Genomic DNA, 13,527 nt, shown 5'->3' with positions numbered 1-13,527 from the left:
GGCCACGAGAGAGGTATACAACGTGTAGCAACTGAGCGCCGCCCCTGCCTGGCCTTAAGTCGCTGTCGCGCAATGCAATACCCTCCAAACCTTACCATTTACGCGCCCATTCACTTCTTGCTTCAATCTCGCATGTGCGGGAGCAGGGAAAAATCTGTTACATTTCAGTTTGAAGAAATAAAATACCGTTTTTTTTCGTAATAAACAATTGATTAAATCTGATTGTTAAATAACCCGGACTGTACCAGTTTATTTACGCCAATAGTACACGATCAAAATTCCTAAAGTTTAAAAATATATGACACTTATTTTTATGTCACACCGAAAATCATGCAATTGCATAGATTACACCTGTGAATAACCTCTAGTAAAAGAGGGTCAATTACATTAGCGCCATGATAAGCAGGTTGGTGCGCAGGTACCATAGCAACCGGGAAGTTAACGTGGGTACTACAGTAACCACACTGGGTACCGTAGTAACTGGGTCAAAAACCAAGTATCAGTGTACCGTAGTAACCGGTTAATTAACCTGGGTACCATAGTAACCGGTTAATTAACCTGGGTACCATAGTAACCGGTTAATTAACCTGGGTACCATAGTAACCAGTTGAGTAACCTGATAGCGTGTAACCTATCAATCTGCTGAGTGTGTAACACGGGAAGACGGCATATGAAAATAATAAGAATACTTGGTCTCTGCTAAACCAGTAGCGGACGTTTATAGATATTTATAAAAAGTCAGTTTACGACCCAATTAATCGAAGAAAATAAACGATCTGATGACGTCATTATACGATGACGCCAAGGTTCTAAGGGCAACGGATATTAAATCCAAGGGTGATGGATACCGAATCCTTTTAGTAACTAAAACATGGGACAAATCACGATAATTTACTACAAAACTTATCAATTTCTTCTCAACACATTAACTTTTAAGATGACCCGAAATTTTGATAATTTACAAAACACTAATTCTGGGGGGTAATTTACGATGTTTGCCCCTGAACATTGACATGTTAATATATTTTATATCGATCTATAAGTGGTATAAGACATTCATAATGCAAGATCTGAAAGAGTGACAAGCGTGCAATGATCGCGTCACATTTCCAAACCTTAACCGTCCAAAATAACTACAAAAAATAATGTTTAAAAATCACTGCGATTGTCTGAAAAAGCCGGTAAAAGTAGTTTCTCCCCAAAATCATCATGTTCAGAAAAAAAGCAACAGGAATTATATGTCTCTAGAAGTCTAAAAATTCGATCATCTTCGTCATAACAACAATTAAAATGTCAAAATTCGATGGAATTTGAGTTGATAAAAACACTATGACAAGGTTTGGTTTAAGATTTCTTGCTGTTTTTTTACGGAGAAAAGCTTTTTCACAAGACAACGTCGGATTAGTAGTAGTCCCATTACACCAGCCAATGTAGGTGATTATAGTTTCACATTAAGTCAAATCTTTTTTTGGGAAATTGAACTATCTGAATTTATATTGTAGTCCATGCAGAGTTTTCGTTAAGAAAATGTCTGATCCTACGTTTATCAGTCTACATGATAGAGTGTTTAATAACATGAACTTCCATCATTCAGCTCACAAATCACAATGAGGGTGACCTGTTAAATGAACACAGCTGCCGTGAAGCTGTGGGACCCATTCCTCAACCTTTTAAACCGATCCAATGTTTTTGAAAATATTTTAATCCAAATATAGCAATGATTACCATACTTATCATCATTTAGAAAGCAGTCCTAGACCTCACGCCTATTGCCTCTGACTGATATATATAGAAGTACCTCGAAAACGGCGGAGTATGCTTCTTGACTGACGCGGGGCTGCGACCGAGCGCGCGGCGTAACACATGTTTGTAGCACGTGACGACACGCAATGGTCACGAGGGTGTGTAAGCACTAGACACTCCCTTTACCATTCCCCTTCAAACGTTCGGCTATCAACTTGGTGGCAAGGTTAGCCATGATGGACTCGAAGACACGCGGCGAAACGTTGGAAGCTACAATCTGCAATAGGACTCTTCCACTCGTACCAACGTTAAAGAACATGTGTTTGTAATCTGAAATGGAAGGAAACGTTGGTTTTTGATAATATTAAGAAAATTACAAACTCAACTATCAAGTTGACAGCTTCAAATACATAGGAATTCAATGAACTAGCTATAATTCTGCATTTTTGCAACGTCAGCTCAAATTAAAGAGGCACTTGCTTAATAGGACATCCAAAATCAACTTGGATCTTGATTCATATAATTATAAGTGCTTCACTTAGACTTAGAGGTACGAACTCTTCAACTTTCGTTAAAAATAAGCCCATTTTCCAAATAAATATTTTAACTGCTCTAAAAGTCAGCACGTTCCATCAGATGACCAGCATCTCTTATCACACACAGTGTTTTGTCACAGTATACTTGTCACACACAGTGTTTTGTCACAGTATACTTGTCACACACAGTGTTTTGTCACAGTATACTTGTCACACATATGTTTTGTCACAGTATACTTGTCACACACAGTGTTTTGTCACAGTATACTTGTCACACACAGTGTTTTGTCACAGTATACTTGTCACACACAGTGTTTTGTGACAGTATACTTGTCACACACATATGTTTTGTCACAGTATACTTGTCACACACATATTATGTTTTGTCACAGTATACTTGTCACACACAGTGTTTTGTCACAGTATGCTTGTCACACACAGTGTTTTGTCACAGTATGCTTGTCACACACAGTGTTTTGTCACAGTATACTTGTCACACACAGTGTTTTGTCACAGTATGCTTGTCACACACAGTGTTTTGTCACAGTATACTTGTCACACACAGTGTTTTGTCACAGTATACTTGTCACACACAGTGTTTTGTCACAGTATACTTGTCACACACAGTGTTTTGTCACAGTATACTTGTCACACACAGTGTTTTGTCACAGTATACTTGTCACACACAGTGTTTTGTCACAGTATGCGTATGCTTGTCACACACAGTGTTTTGTCACAGTATACTTGTCACACACAGTGTTTTGTCACAGTATACTTGTCACACACAGTGTTTTGTCACAGTATACTTGTCACACACAGTGTTTTGTCACAGTACACTTGTCACAGTATGCTTGTCACGTCTTGTCACATTAATCTTCATCACCCTACACCTACCACCTATCTCTCCCTTAACAGACCCCGACTACTCTCCCCACCACCCCTCCTCAGTTCCCGCTCCAGGTTCCTCCTAAATCGCTCCACCAGGTACACAATGAGTAGGTGAAACCGGGCCGGACCAATACGGTCCAGAAGGAAGTGGAGCATGAACCGACCAGAGGTTCCGGTGCACATGTAGATCTCCCTAATAGCTGGGTTGTCCGTGTGTATAGCGTATGTGTGTAATGTATATACTACTATACACTGTAAAGTGTATAGTGTGTATAGTTTGTCAAGTTAAGTTTGTATAAAGTTTGTAATACTCACTATTTGGTCAGTTAATCAACTGTTGTTACGGGTCTGTATATGTCTGATTTTCTGTATTTTGGATGATAGGCGGTCGAAAGTCATTTTCATAATCCTTCAAGAGCCGGGATATTTTTCCTTTGCCTCTAAGCTTAAATTGCTCCAAGATAAATGCGATCAAAATCTCAAAAAGCCCAGGACTGACATTATCACAAATAATCTCAAGGTAAATTCGGCCTGACGAGCCGATCTGCTTATGAAGCTCACGGAAGGCGTCTGAAAAGTTAAAACTAAGCTTGAAATTTGGAATACTTAAGGTCCGTCAAAGTCAGTAAAAGTATCAAGAAATCCGTCCACTCCTCATAAAAAGCAACACTCGCCTTCAACCAGGTTTTTCAAAATACCAAGCATTAGACCCCAAAAAATAAACAAACAATCGTCAAGCAACTCACGGAGTTCGTCCTTGAGGAAGGCGCTGGCTAGCAGTCTCTTGTATGATCCCAGGACAAATATCAACTTTGTGAGGGCGAAGAGAACGGACAGGCAGTTACAAGCGATGCAGAAGATAATGGCGAACCTGAGAGAGGGGTTTTATTTTAGCAGCTGGATGGACTTTATCTGGGAATGTACTACCACATTCGGCTGGAAAGTTTTGAATTGACGCCTCAAAACATTTTATAAGTTTGTTTGTGATCTACTAACCAGAGGATGAGGAAGAGATACTGGTTGATAACATTGGGGGCCAACACACACATTCCTTGTTCCTCCTCCAGACCTGAAGAAAACATGTGTTAGGGGGGATAAGGCGGAATAACAACGTACATCATTGGTTTGAGAGTCGTGTCAGTGCACACTGCACGGTTCGCTAATTGGGTAATTGGTTGGTAATCGTATAATTGGGTGATAATAACTAGACAGTTACTTCGTCGCCTTAAGGGGACATACACCAAAAGCTTTTATGCCCTGGCCCTGCTGTTAACGTCATATTAAGAAAGTATACATAAAAACAATAAGATTTGATACATTAAAAATTATTTTTGAGGACCCGCACTTTCGAAAAAATAAATATTTTCTTTTTCGAAAATTTTGGAAATTTTGAGAAGTCTGTCACTGTAATACCGATATTTCAGTCATTTTAAACGTTTATTGACTGATTTTTTAACTGAACATTATTTACAATCCGTACAAGAAGCCCCTCTAAGGATTTTATAATTAAAATATAGATGACGAAGTTACAGGCCAAACAAGGTCGAGAGAAGCAAAATTGAAATATTTGTAAAAATCAAAGTTGTATATTTTACCATTCACCCAGGTCATAAGATATCGCTTCAAAAATTCTTGTGAGTGTAGCTGATGATCATATCCAACTTTTTGGAACAGGATTTCTCTCAATTTTGAGTTTTAAGGTATGAAATGTGGCCTCAAACGACTTAGTAAAATTCATCGTAAAAAGGGCCAAACATGGCAGATTTAAGGCTTAAAATGCCTATAACTCAAAAAGTATCAGTTTTTTTGAAATAATTTTTACAGGATCGTAATCAGCTTGGTAAGACGAATCTTTTAGTACCAAATTTATAATAGTTAAAGACACAAAATTTGTAAAAAAATGTGTACAATTTGTACAAAATTTATACAAGGGGGGACCCTTGTGTTCGAGCTAGAAAATTATTTAAGACAATTTGTCTTCTAAAATCACCTATTTGGTACTAAAAGATTCGTCTTCTCAAGCTGATTACGATTCTGTAAAAATTATTTCAAAAAAACTGATACTTTTTGAGTTATAGGCATTTTAAGCCTTAAATCTGCCATGTTTGGCCCTTTTTACGATGAATTTTACTAAGTCGTTTGAGGCCACATTTCATACCTTAAAACTCAAAATTGAGAGAAATCCTGTTCCAAAAAGTTGGATATGATCATCAGCTACACTCACAAGAATTTTTGAAGCGATATCTTATGACCTGGGTGAATGGTAAAATATACAACTTTGATTTTTACAAATATTTCAATTTTGCTTCTCTCGACCTTGTTTGGCCTGTAACTTCGTCATCTATATTTTAATTATAAAATCCTTTGAAGGGCTTCTTGTACGGATTGTAAATAATGTTCAGTTAAAAAATCAGTCAATAAACGTTTAAAATGACTGAAATATTGGTATTACAGTGACAGACTTCTCAAAATTTCCAAAATTTTCGAAAAAGAAAATATTTATTTTTTCGAAAGTGCGGGTCCTCAAAAATAATTTTTAATGTATCAAATCTTATTGTTTTTATGTATACTTTCTTAATATGACGTTAAAAGCAGGGCCAGGGCATAAAAGCTTTTGGTGTATGTCCCCTTAAGCTCGGCGTGTTTGAAAATTTCAAAATTTATCATTTCAGGACTGTCTACAATACCAATTGTAAGCTTTTTTATTCCATCGATAAATCAAATATCTGAAAAGAATTATCGATGGATAAAATTGAGCTAATTGATTCGGCGCGTCGGCATAACACTATCATATCTAGTTTTAAATGCTAATCAAGCTTGTGCGGCGAGTGGAAAGAAGATGTTAACTGTAATCTCACGTGCAAACCTGCAATTACCCTTTCTCCCGACAGCTAATAGCCGCACTAGATTAAAACTTAAACCACGCCGACATGCTGGAATGACACTCCCCAAAATGATTACAAATATTCATGGATATCCTCTGAAACTCACCGGTAGGACCCCATCGTTTGATCTCACAAGCCACCATCTTGGGGAAAAGCTTGTCTTTAACAAGGGTCGTCTCGTTGTCCCCCACAGGTAGCGACGTGGCCCACTCACTTCCATACGATATAAAGGAGCCAATGTGGAACATCTCGTCCGTCAGGTACAGAGCCATGATACTGCGAACATATGTGCGTTAAAATTAATTACAACCGACTAAATTAAAATATGCTCAATAAATGTGTGTTTTATTATATTTGTTTTTCCGTCCAACAGGTTGGTGGGATGGGTCGTGGCCAAGTGAATAAGACGAGATGGGCCACCAAGTTGATTAAGAAGTGTACCAAACCCCTGTGTATATTTAGAATATGATCCATCATTAGTCATCAATGTGACGGACTCCTTCGTAATATTGTTTGTTCCCTAATTTTGGTCAAGAGTTAGGTAAACCTCGTACGACGCGATGATAGATAATTATCCTACGATAATCACATAACTGCCAATGACTTAGCCAATAAGGCTACACGGCTCGTTTGGCTTTATTTAAACAGGCTGATCAATAATTGGACAACGTAAAACCGAACAATGGAAATAGTGGTGTAAGTGAGTAAGCGGTTAGCTGGAAGTGTTCGTTAACATGGTTTATCTGTAGCTGTGTCAGTATAGTGTACCTGACTTGTGAGGGTGGGTGTGTTGTTGGGGTGAGTCGTTAGACGTAATTAGTTTAGTAATGTTATAATTGGGCACATTAGAAAGTGACAACATTCTGTTAGACCATCTGACAATAGATAATGACGCAGAAATGCTGGCTAAACATGAGAGAAAACACCCGTGGTGATTACTAGAGTAAAGCCTATTAAACCAACTAGATTTTGGATGAAAAAAAGCCGACGTAAGTGAACAAGAGATAATGGTAGATTTTAACAAGAAAATGATCTAATTAACTTAAGTTAGTTAATTAATTATTAATTAACTAACTAATCAACAAACTGACCTGATGATCAGGTATAGAGATTTGACGACCATTACGATGAAGAATAGCCTGTGTTTCTCGGTCAGGATAGCGAAGATGGTGTTTTCGTTCATGAAGACGTTCAGTTTGTAGAACAGCCACATGCTTGCCTTTTCTGCCATTGCGTTCTGGTCACCTGAGAAGAGTGGTAAGGTTAGATAAGGACAGATAAAGCTATTATTTATTCCTTCATCTTGAGAGGAAAGTTTTGGGATTCTATTTTATTTTTATTCTACCAATTATCTCCAGTTGTCCTATATAATTTCGTTGGTTGTTCTTCTTAAACTGACGACAGGGAATCGCCCGAAGACCACTAAATGCAGCCCAAGAGCAATTATCCTGTTATGTATCTTAGTTTAAACACCTTCCCAATTATACATTACTACTTTTAACTCATTTTCCCTCGATTTCACTCGATTCTACCCACTTGAGTTGCGTGATGTCAGCACTTATTAAATCAAAAACTCATAACTTGCTTGAAATGCTTCCTGTACCAACGACACTACATACTATGACTTAAGAGGGCCTAGTGTAAGTCCGGAATGTTAAGGGGATAAAAGCAACTAAAATCGAATTTCAATTTGTGGGAGTCCCACTTGTAACGGCCCCATGATGTTACACACATATTTTGAAAATTGGCGGGATTGTTTTGTTCTCACTTTCTGTTTTGTTCTTACTTTCTCCTCTTAATATCACATGTACATACACAGTACCACCACCTCAAAGATATTTCAACAAAAGAGCAGAATGTGTTGGGATGTACAAAACTAGTGTAACCTAATACAGACAGTGAGCGGGTCCCTCGTTAGTCTTGTTACTACAGGACCAGTGTTATGTTAGATAATGTTATTATATTACACACAGTCGCCTGATGAAACAGGAAATTGTGAGGTCCCTTTCTTTTATATTAGCTCATCTAAGAACCCCATGTTGACTGTTGAGTCATGGAACCTTAACTCTTAAGTCATCAAATATTTCATCAACTTTAGCTCTTATCTTACGTCACGCTTTTAGACAAGACAGGAGTCATTAACGTTTTTATCAGTAGCATGCACAGTCAGCAAATAATAAATTAAACGTATTATAAACCAATTCAACTTATCATAGACCAATATATATTTAAGTTATTATAAACCAATTTACGTTCTTCGTTCAGACACATAGACTACAGAGGGTCCTTCGTATAATTATATTTTATGCGAATAATTTAATACCGCTCATGGGGGACCCGGCTCCTTACGAAAATTTCTTTGATGTCTGAAAAATTTAATAAAACTTTAAATAAAAGAGGTTCTCAGACGTATTATACATGTTTAGCGTTATTTACTAATTGAATAATGAATATAACATTATACAAGATTACCAAGGTGATAATTGGACACCATTTGTCCAGACTTCCTCCTGTCCCTCCTCCAAGACAATTTGGCTAATAGAACTAATACAGGCTAATAGAACTAATACATGTAATAGAGACTTTACATGTTAGACCAATTTTACAGTTTTTTCCCCACAACGAGTAGACGAAATAACCACCTTTTGTATTAGAGACAAACTGCATAATACTTAAAGATAAATTCCCGTTATTAGGTATTACCTGTCAGGATGTGGTGTAACTATTGTAAAATAGAGACCTCTAGTGTGTGACGTCATCAGGTGGATCACGTGATTATTATCAAGAAAGGTAAATCGTATTTCAGATTATAAAATCTCGAGATGTATTTCAACTATACCGGTATGTACTGTATATTTAAACGTATAACGTGATTTAGTTTTTCTTACCTTCGTCGACGATGGGGTTATGGAGCATCTGAATGAGGGGTTTGAGGTCGCCAACACCGAAATGTTTGTAGATAAGATAAGGGAAGAAGAAAGCGGCAGCTGCAAGCCAGAAGTAGAATGGAACCCACTGGTACCACAAGTGGTATACTCTGAAGAAGTGAAATGTTACAGAACAAATAAAATAATGGACAAATTATAATGGCTGATTCAACTAACCAAAAACAAGACACAAGAAAATATAATTGAAAGATGCAACCATTTAAAAAACAACCTAGTAGTAGCTTTCCTATCTATACAAGGAACATTGCTGTCCCTAAGTCTGGCAGGTCGGTCAGTCAAGTTAGTCTGTACCCTAGGCCAGGGCTCAGAAGTAGAGGACACCCACACTCCCCAAACCCAGGGTGGCGGTGTGGTCTGGTTTGAGCGGTTAGCATTGGGGGTGATGTCACTTCGAGGTTGTGCAGTGGATTGTGTTGTGGGAGTGAGGGGTGTGGTGGTTGAAGATGTGGTGGTTTGGTTGGAATGTTCAGTGGTTGGGGTGTTAGTCAAGAATTCAGTGGTTTGGTCGGATTGTTGTGGGGTGTTGGGGAGATATGTGGTTTGGTTGGGTGGGCTAACACTAGAAACCTGTCCGGAAGTCTTGTCGGTGAGAGTTGTGGTTGGACTCGTTAGTGTCCGTGGACTCAAGCCAGGATCCACCACAGGCACAATTTTTGTATCAGAAATATCAAGATTTCTCATCGTGGACAAAGTTTCATTTTTCAAGGATATATTTTGGTCCGACTGAAAGGTTCCGTCTATAGCTTGATGTGGTGACGTGTTGTTTGTATGATGTAATGGCACTGGACTGTCAGTTGCCCTCAAATAGGGTTTATCAACAGTGTCTGATGTCCCACCCTGTGTGAGGTGTTCTGTCTGTGGTGAACTGTTCTCTGGTTGGGGTGGTGGTATTTCACCTGTGCCCAATAATTTAGTGTCTGATAGTACCTCACCACAACTGAGGATAAAATGTTTTCAGATTCTGTGGATCTTGGAAATGTTACCGATGTGGATAAATGTCCGTCCGTAACCTTGGCAACAGTCATAGAACTTTCGAGTACAAGCGCCCCGTAAATAAAGATCGGTGAACTGAAAACATTTTATCGAAAGTGTGAAAGGCAGCACTCAGAGAATTTTCCAGAAGATTTCTTACTCCGGTCCGGACGGACAAATATTTACCAGTTTTTGCTATATTTCATGACGACAATCAAATATCATATCGTACTTGGTTAGTCTTCCTAAATGTTAAAACATCACGAGGATAAGGAATACATTCCGGGGAGAACCATGATATACGAGATTTGTAACCCAATCCGGGCTTCCTGACGTGACAATAACCATTGTTATGGGACTCTTAATATCACGCGATCACTGAATCACGCCGTGTAACCAATGGAGACAAGCCCACGTGCTGGCGCAACCAATCATAATACTGAACACACGTGTCATAACGTCATACCACGTGCTGGTGAAGCCAATCAAATAGTTCGCACGTGGTTTGACGTCACATCACGTGATACACGTAGTAATTGAGTTTCTAAAGATTACCCATGCCACCTGGTCGTCTAACAGAGAAAGTAAAGGTCTTACAGCCACAACACCGGACTCTCGTAGTCCCCTTATAAACTTTCACGTGACTCATAGCACCATATTGCAACACTCATTGCACTGCTCCAGGGACAAGATTAATGAACAGTTCAAATATTTGAGAGGTTACTTGATACCCACTTTACAAGTCAGGTCGGGTGTAATATAAGAGCAGGGGGGCCCGGAGGAGCTGTTTGGAATGTCATTAGTCTATGTCCAGTATCAGTAAATTGAGCGAAGGACAGTTTTAAAGTTCTGGAAGCGTCAGTTATACGTCCTAATCGAGCAAGGTTACACTCGAGTATGTAAAGGCGAACGGATTGTCACAACAAATGTCTGTAAAAGGACTTGATATATAAACCGGTTATGACACTACAGATATTATAACTGAAACTCAGCGTCTAGTCCTTACATTAACTGTACAATCGGACGGACAAATGAACAAACCTGGTGGGTGGTTTTACAGTTTCAGGATCGGGGCAGGCCACTCGACCTCCGTTAATCAGTTCCCGTTCAATACAAGCAGGCATGTCCTCAGGAATTACTCCTGTGAGGGGAATTGGAATTGAGTCAAACAGAAAAAATAATATAGAAAGTAAACTCGGACAAAATATATATTCTCGGGAAATGTATATTCTTGGGAAATGTATACAATATCAATTTAGGCCTTGTGGGCCAAAAAACATTAGATATGATATAAATGAGTAAGTAATAACTTAATGCAGCTACTTCCGAATTTTCGATAGCCCCAATTAAGCATACTTAGCTCAGAAAATAATAATAGCCATAACATGGTTTCATGAACGGTGTGACGTCATAAAAAGTGGTGACGTCACATCACGTGATTAGGAAGGTAGCTTGACTATGATCGCAACCCAGCGGTACCCAGCTATACTAACTATTATTATAAAATTCAGCGGTCTTTTAAACGATAATAGCAGAGAAACCCACTTGAATTGATGAAGGAGGAGTGATTGTTCAACACTAGTTTTCTCGATTTGAGACGTCATGTCCAGGCAAGTTTAGAAGAATTAATTTTGTTGAATTTCATGTTGGAAAATCACTCCTTGATTGTGGTAAAAGATAAGACATATTTAGCGTCGTCTAGATACTGTACCAAAATAGGACCGTCTTTCTTGAGAGATGTATAGTGTCTAATCTGTCTATTTACCGTTCTGGGTCTGCTTAATGTCTTGACGATTTAAAGAACGTGAAATTTGGTGAGTGATTGTGATGATTGGAAATCAAAATATGTGGACCACATATTTTCGAGCATACCATGGTAAACTTGGTAAGCTTTTAATGATTTAGATTGTTGTAAATAGCCCCTGTCCATAAGAAAGGTTTGTTGACTGAGCCCCCACGAGCTTATTTTTACCACATCGAGACACCAACATTTTTTAAATGCTGGGCCAGAATTAACGCAATGACTAAAAACCTGAGTATAGCATCCGAATACCGCCTGTAAATGAGTTTCCCATACTCAGCATCGGCACATTACGTTATTTCTGACCCAAAAATATCTGTTTTAAAAAATTACAATTTAGTATCACTGTCACGTGACGATATACCGTTAATCACGTGACATGACATTCATCTCCGGAACTGTACCTGGATAGGGCACGTTCATCAGCAAGAGGTCATATGCTTCCTTGATGGTGTAAAGACCTTGTGTCCAGCAGTAATCCTCGCTAAACGAGCCCGAGTATTTTGTAAAGCCGTCACATGAAATAATTCCTGCAAGCAAGAGATCAAGGTCAGCGAAGAGCAGCAGTAAAGGCGGGATCCCGGGAGATGAGAGTTCTGGGGTGGCAGTGCACTGGGGGCGGTTACTCGGAGGAAACATCGTTAATATAAATCAGCTCATAACTCAAACAACTAGCAGCAATAAAAAACACGATGTTCCTCCGCAGACCACCTCCCTTGCCTCCAAAACACCTCTCATTCCATACCGGGATCCTCTGGCTACAACAATAGCACTCCAAACCTGGGTACGGTACGTTAAGTGACAACAGGTCATAGGCCTCCTTTACCGTGTACAGCCCTTGTGTCCAGCAGTAATCCTCGCTGAACGCCGCTCCGAATTTATCGAAACCGTTGCACGCTATTAATGCTGGACGGTGGGTGGGTTGGTGTTTGGCTAACCACTTGGTCATTTCATTTTAATTTTCATGGTAGCCACATAAAGTGGTGATTTTAACCAACCGCTGACATTTTTAGTAAAAGAGCAAAAATTCAATTCCCGTTTGGTCCTGAAAACTTATTATCAACAAATTCAATGATCGAAATTTGATAAGTTCTAACGAAACTGTAATTAACAGGTTCCATCCATTGTGAAGGGAAACAAAATGACATGCAGTCCAGTGGACAAAAACTGACATAAATATGCGAACGAACGAACAGACGAACACCCAAACAGACAGATTGTTTACCTCCCGCGTACTGCCGCACCGTTACAACCGTTCCCATGAGCACGCACAGAACGAACATGAAACTCCTGTTTATCTGATCCCACCCGTCATCTGAAAATAATTAACAATTAGCTCAATAATTGACTCGATAATTAGCTGATTAATCAGCGTACTAATTGAAATTCATAAATTTATTCGTTCATGACTAATTCTATTGGTCAATATTCTTTAGAATGAGTTACAAAATCCTAAAGTTCGAGTAGCTTGGGGCGTCATCCTATAGCCCAGATACCATACTAAAGAATATATAACTCGATCAAGCGACCTTGTAAGATTTCCAACTTCTCAGCACTCAAATTAAATACAGTTAGCCCGATAGTCAACTGTCCTCATATGTACTTGATAACATGTATTTGCAATATTAAATACTACTGCTGCAACAGGCTAGTGTTATAATTCTCAAGCATGTACTCTCGAGCTTAAATTCAATTCTTAAAGATAATGTTTCTGGTTTTGGACGATTATGGGTGCAAATCAAAAAATTTTCTGT

At 38.8% G+C, this 13,527-nt stretch overlaps 1 protein-coding gene across 2 annotated transcripts in view; it reads right to left on the bottom strand.

Annotated features, from left to right (window-relative positions):
• Window positions 1-236: 236 nt before the first annotated feature.
• Window positions 237-13,527, bottom strand: part of LOC134822371 (innexin inx2-like) — a 38,744-nt gene continuing 25,453 nt past the window's right edge. The window contains exons 3-11 of one of the 2 annotated variants that reach the window (XM_063833399.1): window positions 12,999-13,088; window positions 12,178-12,303; window positions 11,014-11,113; window positions 8,941-9,089; window positions 7,144-7,297; window positions 6,159-6,328; window positions 4,164-4,236; window positions 3,914-4,038; window positions 237-2,073 (exon numbers count right to left, since the gene is read on the bottom strand). In XM_063833399.1, coding sequence (XP_063689469.1) covers window positions 1,913-2,073; window positions 3,914-4,038; window positions 4,164-4,236; window positions 6,159-6,328; window positions 7,144-7,297; window positions 8,941-9,089; window positions 11,014-11,113; window positions 12,178-12,303; window positions 12,999-13,088 — 1,148 coding nt within the window. In that variant the 3' untranslated portion in view covers window positions 237-1,912. Of the gene's footprint in view, window positions 2,074-3,913; window positions 4,039-4,163; window positions 4,237-6,158; window positions 6,329-7,143; window positions 7,298-8,940; window positions 9,090-11,013; window positions 11,114-12,177; window positions 12,304-12,553; window positions 12,738-12,998; window positions 13,089-13,527 lie in introns of those variants that run through there. The other variant, XM_063833400.1, reaches the window with a different exon arrangement.

Source organism: Bolinopsis microptera, chromosome 10 (assembly GCF_026151205.1).
Source record: "Bolinopsis microptera isolate Bmic1 chromosome 10, MBARI_Bmic_1.0, whole genome shotgun sequence".
Classification (NCBI taxonomy): Eukaryota; Metazoa; Ctenophora; class Tentaculata; order Lobata; family Bolinopsidae; genus Bolinopsis; species Bolinopsis microptera.
Note: the sequence above shows the minus strand (reverse complement) of the source record. Positions and strands in the feature narration are given on the sequence as shown.